At 47.1% G+C, this 18,113-nt stretch overlaps 1 protein-coding gene across 1 annotated transcript in view; it reads right to left on the bottom strand.

Annotated features, from left to right (window-relative positions):
* CLUL1 (clusterin like 1) overlaps positions 1–18,113 on the bottom strand; it is a 64,550-nt gene that overhangs the window by 5,735 nt on the left and 40,702 nt on the right. Inside the window, exon 5 of the mRNA XM_088469800.1 lies at positions 13,207–13,326. Coding sequence (XP_088325926.1) covers positions 13,207–13,326 — 120 coding nt within the window. The remainder of the gene's footprint in view (positions 1–13,206; positions 13,327–18,113) is intronic.

Genomic DNA, 18,113 nt, shown 5'->3' with positions numbered 1-18,113 from the left:
TTTTGAGTGAGTAAGATGGTCTGCGAGTTGACAGGACCTGGCACACACCGAGAAGGGCTATTTGGCTCCACTGAAGCAACAGTAAGAAAAGACACATCTGTAGCAGTTGAAAAAAATCAATACCATAGTGTTTATTTAATAAGCGATGAAGAGCTAAAATGCCCATTGTTTGTTAATCAACAAAGGACTAGTGCTGGAGAAATGAGAGATTTATGCAATGCTGCACTTGTTTCAGCAACATACGAACAATTCCATAAACCTCTATGGAGACAACGACAGTAACATACAGTTTACGTAAAGCTTTTTCACATTAACTAACTCCATCTATTCTCAGTATGACATTAGCTTGCATGGTCAATGGGGGTTCAGCTAAGCTGAAGAGCATCTCTGGGTTCCCCTACAGGCTTAGATCAATTTACTAAGCGCATGCACAGACTTTCTTTCACTGACAGCATCAGGGTGTCATTGAAAGGCAAATCTCCTTTTGCATGTACAATTGCGAATAAAATCACAAAGGACAGCTATAACAACCAATAGGAATAATTGCAGACCAAAAAAATGAAGCAAAAAGTTGTGCAGGAGTGGCGCACAGATTGAAATACAATGTTTTATGTTTCATAATAAAAATCTATTGGATATCTCCCAGGGTAGATTGCGAAAAGAAGTCCATAGGCTTCTATTAGGCAACACCATCTATAGTGGGTACAATCCCCGGAAAGTCTTGCTTTCCGGAGTTTTGTATATATGGGGAACGTGGTCAAAACTTTGGCCGCATTTTAACTTTAGTACAACCCGCCCTATATACCTTTACTGGAAATCTCTACCTCTTGTGGCTTTAATTGTACCTCATAGTTGCAGAACATACTGATAGTATGATAATACATTGTCAGGTCCCGCGTTTGCAGTTTCTGTATACTTTCCCGGTGTCCGTGCACCAGGCATCTATGCTACATTATAATGCTATTATCATGTCTGTGTGTGCTTAAACTCACCTGTTCCTTTGTGGTGTTGAGACAATACAGATGCTTATGCACTTTGAAACTGGCTTTTACCTTTCTTCCCTTAAGCATTACATTGTCATCTTGGATTTTGATGGTAAGGGGTAAATTTGCTAAAGTGAGAGTTTTTAGAAGTGAGTTTTAGAAGTGATGTTGGCCATAGCAACCAATCAGATTCTACTTAACATTTAACTAGCACTTTCTAGAAGAAAATAGCTAGAATCTGATTGGTTGCTATGGGCAGCATTTCTTCTAAAACTCACGTCTAGAAACTCTCACCCCTAAGTCTTTTAGCCATCATGTGCTTACATTCAAATTTCTTATTTCAAGCTAGGAACATACAGCACATCCTTTACTGGAACCAGGGCCAGCAACAGAAATAATGGGACCCGATACACTCATTCTTTTAAGGGCCCCCAATTTCATGGGTCCCTGGCAGAAACAGGCCAGTCGCTTGAGAGTCTTCCTTACCTATATGTGGTTTTTCTGGGGAACCTCTGAGCCCCCACAGTTTCCCTCCACGCCTTCACAGTGTCACTCCATGCCCCACACTTACCTTATTCTATGTATGTCTGCTGCGGTGTCTCTGCTTGGGTGTCTTTTCCTCAGCTTGCCATGCGCCGGATCCTCTCTTGTCTCTCGGTGCTGGCTTAACTCTGCTGGCGTACTTGATTAGCAAAATACTTAACCTAAGCAGCATGGGGCTGGTATTAGCTCCTTTGCATAAGTTTAATTTATATAAGCATATTTTCATATTATAAATATATATATACATTTTGTTATGTAACAGCCTTATTCCAAAATGGAATACACACATTTTTGTCCTCAAAATTCTACACACATTACCCCATAATGACAACGTGTAAAAAGTTTTTTTGAGATTTTTGCAAATTTAATAAAAAAAAAAAAACACTAAGAAATCACATGAAGCTCAAAATTTAGCTCAGGTGCATCCTGTTTCCACTGATCATCCTTGAGATGTTCCTACAGCATATTGGAGTCCACCTGTAGTAAATGCAGTTGATTGATCATAATTTTGAAAGGCATACACCTGTCTATATAAGGTCCCACACTTGACAGTGCATGTCAGAGCACAAACTGAGCATGAAGTCCAAGGAATTGTCTGAGACCTCCGAGATAGGATTGTCTCGAGGCACAAATCTGGGGAAGGGTACAGAAAAATATCTGCTGCTTTGAAGGACCCAATGAGCACAGTGGTCTCCATCATCCATAAATGGAAGAAGTTCGGAACCACCAGGTCTCTTCCTAGAGTTTGCCGGCCGTCTAAACTGAGTGATCGGGGGAGAAGGGCCCTAGTCAGGCAGGTAACCAAGAACCCGATGATCACTCTGTCAGAGCTACAGCATTCCTCTATAGAGAGAGGAGAACCTTCCAGAAGGACAACCATCTCTGCAGCAATCCACCAATCAGCCTTGTATGGTAAAGTGGCCAGACGGAAGCCACTCCTTAGTAAAAAGCACATGGCAGACTGCCTGGAGTTTGCCAAAATGCACCTGAAGAGCTCTCAGACCATGAGAAACAAAATCTGTGGTCTGATGAGACAAAGATTGAACTCTTTGGCGTCAATGTCAGGCGTTATGTTTGGAGGAAACCAGGCACCGCTCATCACCAGGCCAATACCATCCTTACAGTGAAGCATGGTGGTGGCAGCATCATGCTGTGGGGATGTTTTTCAGCAGCAGGAACTGGTAGACCAGTCAGGATAGAGGGAAAGATGAATGCAGCAATGTACAGAGACATCCTGGATGAAAACCTGCTCCAGAGCGCTCTTAACCTCAGACTGAGGCGACGGTTCATCTTTCAGCAGGACAACGACCCTAAGCACACAGCCAAGATATCAAAGGAGTGGCTTCAGGACAACGACCCTAAGCACACAGCCAAGATATCAAAGGAGTGGCTTCAGGACAACTCTGTGAATGTCCTTGAGTGGCCCAGCCAGAGCCCAGACTTGAATCTGATTGAACATCTCTGGAGAGATCTGAAAATGACTGTGCTGCAAAGAGGAATGTGCAAAACTGCCCAAAGATAGGTGAGCCAAGCTTGTCGCATCATATTCAAAAAGACTTGAGGCTGTAATTGCTGCCATAGGTGCATCAACAAAGTATTGAGCAAAGGCTGTGAATGTGATTTCTTAGTTGTTTTTTTTTTATTAAATTTGCAAAAATCTCAAAAAAAAACTTTTTGCGCGTTTTCATTTTAGGGTATTGTGTGTAGAATTTTGAGGACAAAAATGAATTTATTCCATTTTGGAATAAGGCTGTAACATAACAAAATGTGGAAAACGTGAAGCGTTGTGAATACTTTCCACATGCACTGTATTTATAGAAGCAGAATCATAAGCTCCCCATCCCACACAGTGCTTCCATATCCCACTGTGCTCCCCCATCTGACACTATACTCGCTCATACCTCATCCCACAATGTGCTCTCCTATTTCCTATTGTGACCCCCATCCCACACTGTGTACTCTTCCAACCCCCACTGTGCCCTCCCATCCCTCATCTCACCTGTGTGCTATCCCACCCCCATTGTACTATCCTATCCCCCTCACACTGTTCTATCCCATCCCCCCTCTCACACTGTGCTATCCCATCCCCCCTCTCACACTGTGCTATCCCATCCCCCCTCTCACACTGTGCTATCCAATCCCCATCTCCCAGTATGCTATCCAATCCCCTATCCCACACTGTGCCCTCCCATTCCCATACCTCCCAACTGTCCTGCTTCTGGCGGGACAGTCCCGCTATTCAGATACTGTCTCGCCATCCCACCTGCAGGCCGCAGTGTCCCATGGTGGGGGGGGGGGGAAGTATGGGAGAAATCAGTTTCATCACTGCTTGCATAGCACGGTATCTCTTCACTGTGCAGGGAGGGCCTGGGAGCAGCCCAGAATCTCCGGGGATGCTGGGCTCAACCCCAGACTGATATAATGGGGTCGTGTTGTAAGACTGATAGGCCACATCCCTTTTTTGGGCGTGCGCGTCGAAGGTGTGCGGATGTCCCGACCACTGGACTGCCAATGTTAGGAGATATGGGAATGGGAGGGCACAGTGTGGGATGGGGGATTGGATAGCACACTCGGAGATGGGGATTGGATAGCACAGTGTGAGGGGGGATGGGATAGAACAGTGTGCTCTCTCATCCCCCACTGTGCTATCCCATCCCCCATCCCACACTGTGCTTTCCCATCCCCCCTTTCACACTGTGCTATCCCATCCAAAACCAACACTGTGCTATCCCATCCCCCATCCCACACTGTGCTCTCCCATCCCCCCTCTCACACTGTGCTCTCCCATCCCACACTGTGCTCTCCCATCCCCCACTGTGCTATCCCATCCTCCATCCCATATCTTGTATTCCCCTCCTCCTAGGTTGCACTTACCTGCTCGAGCTTTCACGGCAACTTCTGCTGAGTCCTTCTCCATCCTGACTGCTGCTGCTGCTGCTGCTGGGAGGGACTGAAGAGAGGCAGAGCACTGTGGTGAGGGCGGGGCTGCCTAATGACTGCTTCTATCTCCCAGTCAGTAATCTGAGGAGACAGTTCCACTTACATCAGACTTCTTGGATCACTGGAGGAAAGATCTGAGGAGTCATCAGGCACAGACCCCGCCCCCACCACAGAGCTGAGCTTCACCAAGCCCCTGCAGCAGCCAGTAGTGACACAGACCAGGCCAGCCTTGCTAGTATAAGTAATATAATGTATATGCAGTGTGCGGTTTCAGTTAATTTTTGCCGGCCAAGTGGCAGATGACACTCTGCCTTCCCTCCGCCACTGGACTTGCTGCTGCAGTGATCAGCAGGGGCCCCGTGCATGCCTGCACCCTGATGATCATTGCAGCAGCAGTGCAGGCAGCAGTACACTCCGGGGCCCCCTAGGACCACAGGCCCGGTACAGTTGTACTCCTGGGCCCCCCTGTCGCCGGGCCTGCAGATGGGGGACACCAAATATTCTCATCTGTATATGTACAGTATAATAATTTACAATTAAATTGTCACAACTGAGGCTGGGGTATTGGAAGCTGTGGGTCTCGGTTGCGGAAGGAAACGGAGACGAGGGGCCTGGATATATGTTCTCTTCATCCACAGATCGTGAGTGTTGACGAGACCTGGGCAATGGTGCGGAGTGACCCCTCTAAGCGGGATATGGGCTTAGCTGCACCCTGCAGGCAGGTCGCGGTCCTTTGACCAGGTACCCAAGCCCCGCAGGAATGGAGACACAAATAACAAGGGCCCTGTGAGGAATGCCTAATACTAGGCACTCTAGTATTGAAGGTTTCCCCGAGAGATAGCACCCCTGAGAACGTATACAGATGCTCCTTAGCGATGAGGACTGGCACTTGTAGTACTTTTCCAACAGTAGCGTGACAACGCTCTGTAGCACAAGAAGCACGATGGTAGTTGTGCACTCAGGCTGAGGTGTGACACACACTGTTGCACGGGAGATCACTAGAGACGTGGGCACACAGGCAGAGATTTTTAAACACACTGTTGCACGGGAGATCACTTAGAGACGCTGGCACACAGGCAGAGATGGTAAGCACGCTGCTGCACAGGAGATCACTGGAGACCTGGGCACACAGGCAGAGGTGGTAAACACATTGTTGCACGGGAGATCGCATAGATGCGCTGGCACACAGGCAGAGATGTTAAGCACACTGTTGCACGGGAGATCACATAGAGACGCTAGCACACAGGCGGAGATGTTAAGCACGCTGTTGCACAGGAGATCACTGGAGACGTGGACACACAGGCAGAGATGGCAAACACACTGTAGCAGACACAAGGAGCAAGGAACCTGGACCGGGAACTCAACTAATCTGCACTAGGAGACAACCGTTGTTCAGGCAGTTCCCTGAAGAATGAGAGCCGGATATATACCCCACAGGACCCATTGATAGGTGCACAGCGTCAGCTGACACACACCTATCCCAGAACTGAATTAATGTTACATGGGCGAACTGTCATGGCAGCGCCCATGACGGGAACTCCGATCCCCGGCACCGGACCACCCGCAGTCTCCTACGCTCGGGGAGAATACTCAGCTCCTCCTCTGCCACCGCACCAGCCGCCCGACTGCCCAGGAAGTCAAAGGAAGCCGGCGCGATGGTAAGGCAGTGCCGATCCCCGGCTGAGGCTTGACAGTACCCCCAGTACTTTCAGGGTGGGCACCGAACACCCATCAGGCTTATCTGGGAATTTCCTATGGAAGTTTCGGATCAATTGTGGAGCGTGCACATCGGAAGCTTTAATCCAAGCTCTTTCTTCAGTACCATAGCCCTTCCAGTCAATGAGGTATTGAAGAGCATTGAACCTATGGCGTGAATCCAGGATCTTTTCCACCTCGAACTCAGTACCCTGCAGCGTTTGCACTTGAGGCAACTTGGGAGGAGACACTTGAAAATCGTTAAGCACCAAGGGACGTAGAAGAGAGATGTGGAATGTATTAGAAATCTTTATTTGTGGAGGAAGTTCCAACTTGTATACTACTGGGTTGATCACTTTGAGAACACGATAAGGGCCAATAAAGCGGGGAGCAAACTTCATGGTCGGCACTCTCAGAGGAATGTTTCTGGAAAACAACCAAACCCTGTCCCCAACTCTCAGCAGTGGAACAGCCAGATGTTTCCTATCAGAAATTTTTTATAATTTCTTGAAGACCGTTTCAAGGAATGATGAATTTTACCCCATAGGGCAGAGAAGGACTCTATCTCCTTGGTTACCGCTGACGGGAGATCCTGAAAGTCCGGGATTCGAGGATGTCTTCCAAAGACAGTAAAGAAAGGAGTGGACTTGGATGAAGAGTGGTATTTGTAATTATGAGAGAATTCTGCCCACGGAAGAAGATCCACCCAATCATCCTGGGAAGACGACATGAAGAGCCTAATAAAGGTCTCCAGCTCCAGGTTAACCCTTTCGGTCTGATCATTCATCTGTGGGTGGTGAGCCGAGGAAAACTTTAATTTGATCCCACACGTATTGCACAGGGCTCTCCAAAATTTGGCTACAAATTGAACGCCTCGGTCAGAAACGATTTCTTTTGGAAGGCCGTGTAATCTGAAGATATCCTGGATGAAAATCTTGGCCAATTGGGGAGCTGATGGAAGACCAACCAGTGGAACAAAGTGTGCCATTTTCGAAAAGCGGTCCACGACCACCCATAACGTATTATTTCCTTTGCACCGAGGTAACTCAGAAATAAAGTCCATAGAAATATGGATCCATGGAGCAACTAGAACTGGTAAGGGGCGTAATGGACCAATCATTTTCCTGCGAGGTATCTTATGTTGAGCGCACTTAATACAGGATAAGACAAACTCCCTGACGTCCTTCTTCATGGTGGGCCACCAGTACGACCTTTGTAGAAATTGATAGGTTTTAGTGATTCCGGTATGGCCAGTAAATAAGGAAGCATGAGCCCATGTTAATAATTTCTTACGTAAACTGGAGGCCACAAAAATTTTCCCCGGAGGTGGAGCTAATACCTGAGTATGAGCAAAGACAATAAGATCAAACATGGGGCGAATCTGGAGATGATCCTCTTCCTCCATCTTGGTCATAAACGAACGTTAGAGAGCGTCAGCTTTCTTGTTTAAGATGCCAGGACGGAACTGAAGTTTTAAATTAAATCTAGAAAAAAGAGTGACCAGCGAGCCTGCCTGGCGTTCAGCCGATGAGCAGTTTGAAGATAGATCACATTTTTGTAGTCCGTGATGACTGTAATCGGAAATTTAGCTCCTTCCAGAAGATACCACCATTCCTCCAGTGCCAAAAGCATGGCCAACAATTCCTGGTCGCCAATAACATAATTCTTCTCAGCGGGAGAGTACTTATGGGAGAAAAATCCGCAGGGATGAGTTTTCCCATCCTCGGCAATTTGAGACAATACTGCCCCTACTCCAACAGAAGAAGCGTCAACCTCCACCGTAAACGGTGTATCCAGTTGGAGTTGGCGGAGAATTGGAGTCGTAGAAAATGCAATCTTCAATCTTTGAAAAGCCTGTACCGCTGTATCTGGCCAACTGGATGGATAAGCTCCTTTTCTCGTTAGAGAGGTAATGGGTGATACCAACGTAGAGAAATGCAGAATGAACCTCCTGTAATAGTTCGCAAATCCCAAAAACCGCTGGGTGGCTTTTAATGAAGTAGGTTGAGGCCACTCAGAAATGGCTTTCAATTGTTAGGATCCATTTGAAGGACTTTCCTGGAGATTATATGTCCAGGAAGGGTACAGATGTTTGATCGAAGAGACATTTAGACAATTTCCCGAAAAGAAAATGGTCACGGAGGCGAGACAATACCTCCCGCACATGACAATGATGGCTTTGAAAATCATTTGAAAAAATTTAAATATCATCGAGATAAATCACAACAAATCTATAGAGAATGTCCCTGAAGATTTTATTGACATAGCCCTAAAATATAGCGGGTGCGTTGCAGAGACCAAAAGGCAACACAAGGTACTCAAAGTGACCATCTCTAGTATTGAAAGCGGTCTTCCATTCATCGCCAGCTTTTATCCGAATCAAATTGTAAGCATCGTGTAAATCCAGTTTAGTGAAGAAATGAGCCTCTCGGACCTTGTCGAAAAGTTCAGAGATCAGAGGTAAGGGGTACCAGTTATTGATGGTAATTTGATTTAGGCCTCGATAGTCTATGCAGGGACGGAGGCCTCCATCCTTTTTCTCTACAACAGAAAAATCCATCTCCGGCAGGAGAGGAAGACGGCCAGATGAACCCCTTGGCGAGGTTTTCTTTAATGTATTCTGCCATGGCGGTGGTTTCAGGAACAGACAAAGGATACACATGGCCACGAGAACATGTCTTCCCAGGAAGCAAATCAATCCCACGGCCGATGCGAAGGAAGCTTATCTGCCGCCTGTTCACAGAACACATCTGAAAAATCTTGGTAGGTCTCGGGTAAATAGGACTGAGAGGGATTTTTTAAAATCTTGGAACAAGAGGACATCACAGCTGGACTGGTAACCATTGTTTGGTTATGTAGTGGGACCACTTTGGTCAAACACCCCTGAAAACAATTTGGTCCCCAAGACAGGATTTGCATCTTATCCCAATTGAATACAGGATTGTGTTTTTTTAGCCAGGGCAATCCCAACACTAACTCGTAGGAGGATTTGGGTAGCACAAAAAACTCTTAACATTTCCTGGTGTAGGCACCCAATCTTAAATCGATACAGGATGGGAGAGAAAATAAATAGATTTAATTTATAATTTATTAGGCAATGAGACGACTGGAATATCCAGAGTCTGTACTAGGGTTTCTGAAATGAAATTTCCTGAAGCTCCGGAATCTAGTAAGGCTTTGATCCTTCTTGTCCTGGACTCATGGGAAAGCGATACTTGTAAGAGACTATCTGTTATTTGGGATGACTTGAGAATTACCCCCAACTGAATACTCCCTACTTCAGTTAGGGTCTCATGTTTCCTTCAAGCAGAGGACAATTCTTCAGTATGTGGTCGGATGCAGCGCAATAAATACACAACTTAATCTGAAAGCATCGATTGTGTTCCGTGGAAGTGAGCTTGGATCTATTGACTTAGGTTCCTAGTCGCCAACCGATGAGGGCAAAAGCTGGCTTACTGAGAGTGGCCGGACTTGAAAGCATTCCCCTCTACCTCTACTAGCCCAACGCTCCCTGTGGCGAAAGGTCAATCTTGATGCAGAGAGAGATGACATCAGCAAAGGATTCTGGCAAATCTCTGGAAGTCAGCTCGTCCTTCATCCTTTCTGAAAGTCCGTGAAGGAAAGACGCCTTGAGGGCCTCCTCGTTCCATTTTAATTCCAATGCCAGGGTCGGAAACTGGACTACGTACTGTCCTATGGATTAAGTCCCCTGACGTACATGAAGCAGGTCTGACAAGGCCGAAGCAGAGCGACCTGGTTCGTCAAAAATCCTTTTAAATGCCAAAACACATTCCTCGTAAGTAGACACAATGGGGTCAGCCCGTTCCTACAAAGGGGAGACCCAATCCAGTGCAGCTCCGGTTTACAGAGAGATCACATACGCCACCTTAGCCCTAGAGGTGGGGAAATTCTGAGGGAGGCATTCAAATTGGATCTCACACTGGTTTATAAATCCACGGCATCGTCGAGGATTGCCATCAAACCTTTCTGGGGTAGCTAGCTGAAGGCGGGATTTGGGTAATGAGGCCCCCTGGGGCTGAGCCGGGGGAGGGGGTAACGGAACTGCCGCTGGTGGGACCGGTTGGATAGAAGTCAACGTGGTTTGAATAGAAACCAGCTGTCTCGAGAGCTCCTGCAAATACTGAGCCACTTGCTGTTGAGCCGCCTCTTGGTTGTCCATCCGAGAGGTTAGGTCTTGAAAGGACCCAGTACCCTGGGGCCCTGCAGCCTCCATAGGGCCTGAACAAACTGTCACGACTGAGGCTGGGGTATTGGAAGCTGTGGGTCTGGGTTGTGTGAGGAAACGGAGACGAGGGGCCTGGATATATGTTTTCCTCATCCACAGATCTTGGGTGTTGACGAGACCTGGGCAATGGTGCGGAGTCTAACCTACAGGGTGGTGTTCGCCAGTGACCCCTCCAAGCGGGATATGGGCTTAGCTGCACCCTGCAGGCAGGTCGCGGTCCTTTGACCAGGTACACAAGCCCCGCGGGAATGGAGACATAAATAACAGGGGCCCTGGGCAGAATGCCTAATACTAGGCACTCTAGTATTGAAGGTTTCCCTGAGAGATAGCACCCCTGAAAACGTATACAGATGCGCCTTAGCGCTGAGGACTGGCACTTGTAGTACTTTTCCAACAGTAGCGTGACGATGCTCTGTAGCACAAGAAGCACGATGGTAGTTGTGCACTCAGGCTGAGGTGTGACACACACTGTTGCACGGGAGATCACTAGAGACATGGGCACACAGGCAGAGATGTTTAAACACACTGTTGCACGGGAGATCACTTAGATACGCTGGCACACAGGCGGAGATGGTAAGCACGCTGTTGCACAGGAGATCACTGGAGACGTGGGCACACAGGCAGAGATGGTAAACACACTGTTGCACGGGAGATCACTTAGAGACGCTGGCACACAGGCGGAGATGTTAAGCACGCTGTTGCACAGGAGATCACTGGAGACGTGAGCACACAGGCAAAGATGGCAAACACACTGTAGCAGACACAAGGAGCAAGGAACCTGGACCGGGAACTCAACTAATCTGCACTAGGAGACAACCGTTGTTCAGGCAGTTACCTGAAGAATGAGAGCCAGATTTATACCCCACAGTAGCGTTCCCGCAAGGCTGTTTAAGCGAGGCGCGGCGCCCTGCCCTCCTTCTGGATGGCAAAAAGCACCCTGCCCTCCAGGAGGAGGGCAAAAAGCGCCCTGCCTGCCGCCGGAGCTAGAGTGAACACTACCACAGGACCCATACCCATTGATAGGTGCACAGCGTCAGCTGACACACACCTATCCCGGAACGGAAGTACTGTCACATGGGCGAACTGTCATGGCGGCGCCCATGACGGGAACTCTGATGCCCGGCACTGGACCACCTGCAGTCTCCTACGCTCGGGGAGAATACTCAGCTCCTCCTCCGCTGCCGCACCAGCCGTCCGACTGCCCGGGAAGTCAAAGGAAGCCGGCGCGATGGTAAGGCAGTGCCGATCCCCGGCTGGGCCCTGATAAAAATAATCTAACCCTACTTAATAGGTTCTGTATATAATTCACATTAACAGGAAGCCCAGATATTGAACCATTTCACACAGTGCCAGGCAAAAAAAACCCCTATGATTTAATTGTGAAGAAGTTCAACACTTTACATCAGCTAAGCCAAACAGAATCCAATCTAAGGGGTAACTGCAGATTTTTAGAAGTGGAAATGTTGCTCATAGCAATCTAGCTATTATCTTCTAGAAGGTGCTAGATACAGTGATGTACGGTGAGGGTCAATGGCTGGGGAGGCACACGGAGATGGTCCGAGAGCTGAGAGCCTCTCTCAACTCTTACTCACTGTAACTCTCCCTACACTAAAGCTGCATACACACGTAAAGATTTTCTGTCCAACCATCCAACTAGTTGATTGGTTGGAATGAAAGTCTGGTGAGGTATGAAAGCAAATGACAATCAGCAATCTGCTCTCAAACACCGGAAAATGGCCAAAAACTGTTGTTTGAACAAATTGTTTAGATCAAACATTTAACAAACTTGTCTGAACGACCATTTTCATCTGTTTTCTGGCATTTAGGAGCAAATTGCTGATCATCAGTTACTCCCATACGTTACCAGATTTTCATTTCAACCAATCAACTAGTTGGATGGTTGGACAGAAAATCTTTACGTGTGTATGCACCATAAGCTTCAGTGTCCATTGATTCTCCTCCTACCTGCATTACTGTGTCTTCTCTTGCTGCTGCTGAGTTCCAATCTCTAAGCACTGCCGTGCAAATCCTGGTTACATGACACATCCAAGGTATCCATCAGTGCTCATGGCACACCCCCCATACTCAGAGGCATGCCTCTATTACCTCTCTTTTTGTGCAGCATACTCCTTGTAGTGTGGTTCCCCCTCCAGCTATTCAAGCAGTGACTGACTATACAGAAGCGAGGCTGAGCTGTTGCTGCCTCATCTCTCGTATCCCTACAATCCCAGGAAGCTCCACAAAGCTGGTGAGTGCTAACTATAAAACTTATTACAACAAACAAAGTAGATGTTTATAAATCATAAATATCTTCTTTGTATTATTCTAATATTTTTTATATAAAATCTCAGGAGTATGACAGGGGAGGCTCTGCTGCCAACCCTGACCACATGTCCCTGGCTAGATAAATGTTAAGTAGAATCTGATTGGTTGCTATAGACAACATCTCCACTTTTAAAAAACACGCACTTTAGTAAATATACTCCTAACTGTTAGGACAGTAGTATGGACATTCACATACATAATATGCAAAATATATATTTTGTCAGCTACTATACATTGTTGCTATACTATATGCTGTTATTGGTACTAAATTTTAACAACAGGCAAAATACAGTGAGATAATTAGTGAACATGTTAAAAACAAAAAAAAAGATTATGGCAGAGGCAAGAATTGAAGAAAGTCTTAATTTACTTTAATTAATTCTCATACTACAGTCATGGTTCTCAGTGTTAGTATATAATGTAACTGCTATTAAATACTATACCCTACATATAAACACTATTAACTGAATGTACCTTTCATCACAGGTTCATAGCATAGCTGGCATCTCTCTTGAAATATTAAGCACTCTGACGCATTCTGAAGGTCACTGCACATCATGCTGCTTGCTTCTGATGTGAGATGAGCTGAAGACGCTGTAACACACATTTACATAGTCAGCCAATCAGTATTCAATGACTATTTGTATGTTCTTTGTACCTTACGGCCTGGTTCATTATGGATTGCAATAGCGATTACGTACGCAGTCTCACTGCGAAGATAAGCTAATCCATTGTGATTGCCATGCCGTTGCAGCACTACATATGGACTCCAACTTGCCCTTACACACATCCATTATGTTTAGCAAGACTGCAAAACCATCAATACTATCGAGTACCATTGCAGCCTCACACACACTTGCACAAGCTCTGACCTTACTCAGGAATTGCTAACTTCGTTGCACGCTATGAGTGCTCAGGCTGCGTATGGCATCGCAGTGGATAATTTATGCACGCCCATGCAACGTCGTTCAAACACACTGGCACGCCTGCGCTTCGCCAACCACTCCTCCGTCACCTCCCGCAAACAGCACTTCCTGTCAAACACTATGTGATGGGTCTGCGTATTCACTGCAATCTCAGTCCCGATCGCAGTGGCCGGTTCGCGCACATGCACTGCGATGCATAGGCATGCGCAGAATGCAACAATTGGCCGTTTGCATGCGTTATCGCAGTTGCGAATGGTAATGAATCAGACCCTTAGGGGGAAATTTACTAAGAATCGTGTTGGTGCAGTTTGGTGTTTTTCAGTGAAAAACCCGTGAGTTTGCAAATCGGGAATTTACTAAATGGCAACTTGCATGGATTTTGCATATCAAACATGACTTCACACTCAATTTCATGGCATATCACCATCGGACTAAACATCGTATGAATAATATTGACATCAATACAAATTACGAATTTACTAAGATTCGTGTTTGCCAAAATGAGCAAACTCACACCCAAATCACAAAGCAATGCACTAAATAGACAACCAAATCAGTGGCGTGTTTAGCAGAAGCATACACAGATCAGTGAGATTTGTGCATCCTTCTGAGAGTAAAAATGCCTTTAAAAAGTGTGAATTCTTTAAAAAAAAAATTATGTGCCCACCCCCACTCTCCCCAAGCATAACCACCCCCAGGCTCTATGAGCCAGATCTGGTTCAAAATTTACAGTGAAAAAATGTGTAGGGATCCCCAATATTTAATGAACCAGAACCGAGCTCTTGGATCTGGCCCTGGTAAAAATATGGAAAACAATTTGCGTAGGGGTTTCCTGTATTTTTAGAACCAGCACCGGGCTCCACTAATGGGATAATGACATAGCCAGGGGACACACTTGATGGGTTCCTCCGGCCAAAGCATTCACCATGCCCAACTACTCAGCCCAGGCCGGGGATTCCAGGGGAAGTGGGGACTCCCCCAATAAAGGGGTCCCCTCTTTCCAGTGTACCATAGTCCGGGGCTGTAGCCTGGGGCTATCCTCCACATCTCTGAGCGGTGGGTGTGGGGTTGATAGGCGTAAAGAATAGACTTATCCTAATATTGTCTTTTACATTAGGACTACAGGTCCCAGCAAGCCTCCCACGCAAGCCGGTTCTTTGAGAACCACAAATACTAGCATGTGGGGCATTAAGGGCCCGCTGGTGCCTATACTGCTCCTGTCAGAGAAATATTAAAATAATGACAGTACACTCACATTGAATGTTTTATTCTTTTATTACACATGCACTCATTCATTCACTCACACTACATACTTACCTTGTCCCTGGCATCAGTTGGTCCCTTGTCCAGTAGGCATCCCAGACGAAGATCTGTTCTCTTCTCCAGTAGGCATCCTTGGGTAAGAAAATATCAAACCGCAACCCGAACCAACCAGCTGAATAAAGGCATCAGGACTTGAAGGGGCGGCCCGCTGAGGCTGCCTGTTGGAAAAATGAAGGCTGTCACTGACATCCTTCATAATGTATACTGCTGGTGACAGCCACTGCCACAGCTGAACCAGCTATTATTTATTTATACCTGATGAAGCCTGCTCCTCTGGCCATCCGTGTATTCAGCCAGCTGCAGTAGGCAGGCAGCAGCGTGGACACCCGTCCTGTCCCCTCTCCTCTCACACAGCCAAGTGTGCAAGCTCCACCCCCCAGGCTGCACAGGAGAAAGAACGAGGAGCTGCAGGAGCCAGGCAGGTAAGGGAACTTAATAATAGTGTGTGATTGAGATTAATGGGTGCTGTAGGGAGGGTTGAGCTGTTTAATGGGTGCTGAGGAGGAATGTATTAACTGGTGCTGGGAAGTGGGGTTAATTGATGCAGAGGTAGGTTAATGGCTGCTAAGAGTGAATGTATTAATAGGTGCCTGGTGGGGGAGAGGTTAATGGGTGCTGAGAGGAGGGATAATGGGTGCTGAGAATGGATGATAGGGGCTGACAGCGTGGGCAAATGTGTTAATGGGTGCTATGAGCGTAACTTGATGAATGGATTCAAGAGGAATGGGTTAATGCGTGCTGAGTGTGTGAAATGGTTAATGGGTGCTGGGTGTTTTTTTTGGATGCTGACAAGATGGACATATGTGTTAATGGATGCTGTGAGGGTGAATTGATAAATGGATTTTTAGAGAGGAGCAGGCAGGGCCGGACTGGGACTAAAAATAGGCCCTGGCATTTAAAGCACATAGGCCCACCTCACGTCAGCATCTGACTCCTGGCATAGACTCCTCCCCTTACTATTCCTGACTCCTCCCACTTAGCTTATGCCATTACAAATATAATTAATATTAGAATGTACAACATCAATCTCTGAACACATACAGAGCTGAGAGCTCCCCCTGCAGGGGATTCAAACATGCCATAGGGCCTGATTCAGAGCCGGACGCTATTTGCGCCGCTCGTTCAGAAAAAGGGGCCGGATATTTAAATAGAGCACTCGCTCTTTGCGGTCTGTTGACGCCTCTATGTCTGTACGAGCGAAGGAAACATGCGATCGCTATTTTTTAAAAAACGCCCCCTGGCCACTCGCATCCTACGTCATCTCCGCTATTTATTAGATTAATCGAGTACATCGAAAGGTGTATGAACTGCTCGCAGTGCCTGTGGTAGGATTTTCCTACCGCAATCATGCGAACAGTTCAGGCTAAGAAACAACCAAGTGACGTGGTCGATGACGCTGCTTTGTTAATTATGCACACCCTTAAAACACCCGTTTTGACCGTTTGGCACGCCTGCGCTCGGATCTCCACTCCCCGTTTTCAAGCACCTTCCCCTGTTACCACCCACAAACGCCTCATTCTGTTACTCAAATTAGCAGGCATTCGCTATTTTGCGAGCACACAATTTCCGACCGCAATGACTGGTTCGCGCATGCGTATTACAACCCATACGCATGCGCAGTTGTGCGAACATCGCTCGGAGTGAACGAGTGGCCGCTTACGAGCGGCTCTGAATCAGGCCCATAGTCAGACATTTGGTTGGTTCTGTTTGTTAAAGCTGGCACTTCATTGATGTAAATCAAACCTGTGAACCTGCTGGGTGACCTGGAAAACATCAACTGTGTTGGGTAGAACCACTGGTGTAAGTCACACACAAAGAAAAGGGAAGGCATTTTCCCAATTGACCAAGCTCTAGCTTAGCAGTTGTAGAGGATTAGATGGTGATCACTGTAGGAATTGTTTAGAACAGGAACAGCGGAGGACACATCTGTGCACATCGAAGCAGAGCCGTAACTCCACATTCTGGTGCTTTATGTACATAAAGAGCATTGGTGTCCCCATCCACAATTGAAGTAGGGAGAGACGGCGGCGAAGGGAGAGTGTGCGCCGGAAAAATCTGGTGTGGTCTCACTGCGAAGGGGCGTGATCACACAATAGTACCTCCAATTCAAATTATGCCACACAGTAGTGCTCCTTCATCACATTACACCCATACTTGCCAACTTTCCCTCATTGTCAGGGAGACTCCCTGAAACAGCAGTTATCTCCCTGACTCCTTGAAGAGTCTAGCAATCTCCCTGATTGCACCTTACCACTATTATGTAGCTGTTATATACTAGGGGGGGGGGGGAAATCAGAGATATATTCAAATGGGATTATCAGTGCCATTTCCCTGTATTGTTTATAAGGCACAATGATCCCTATAGGATGTAGTCGCGGCATCCCAGCATGTGGGATGCCGATGGTCTAAATACCGGTGCCGAAATCCTCACAGCGTCGGGATCCCAGCACCAGTATCCCGATTGCCGGCATCCCGAAGGTAAGTATAGCCATTTAGGGAAGGGTTAGGTGCAGGGTTAGGCACTGAGGAGGGAGGGTTAGGATTAGGGTGTGGGGAGGGGGAGGTTAGGTTTAGGCACTATGGGGAGGTTAGGTTTAGGCACTAGGGGGGAGATTAGGTTTAGGCACCGGTGAGGGGGTCTTCGGTTTAGGATACGGGGAGGGGGAGGTTAGGTTTAGGCACTAGGGGGGAGGTTAGGTTAAGGCACCGCGGAGGGAGTGTTAGGTTTAGGGTCCGGGGAGGGGGAGGTTAGGTTTAGGCACCGGGGAGGGAGTGTTAGGTTTAGGTTCCGGGAGGGGGGAGGTTAGGTTTAGGCACCAGGGAGGGAGTGTTAGTTTAGGGTCCGGGGAGGTGGAGGTTAGGCTTAGGCATCGGGGAGGGAGGGTTAGGGTAGGGGTTAGGGTTAGAATTACCTGGTTTTCTTATAGATGTCGGGATGCCGCTGTTGGTATTCTGACCAGCGGCATCCCGACTGCCGGCTACATACATTTTCATATAAGGTTTCTTGTGGCCACTTATATGGAACCACTTGTTAAATGCAATGCTTGGAGATCTTAGTAACTGCTTAATGGCTCATTAACATTTGGATGTAAGTGATTATTATGGCATGCCTCTCACATGTAGCAGCACACG

Source organism: Taudactylus pleione, unplaced genomic scaffold (genome assembly GCF_031769625.1).
Source record: "Taudactylus pleione unplaced genomic scaffold, aTauple2 ptg000093l, whole genome shotgun sequence".
Taxonomy (NCBI): Eukaryota; Metazoa; Chordata; class Amphibia; order Anura; family Myobatrachidae; genus Taudactylus; species Taudactylus pleione.
Note: the sequence above shows the minus strand (reverse complement) of the source record. Positions and strands in the feature narration are given on the sequence as shown.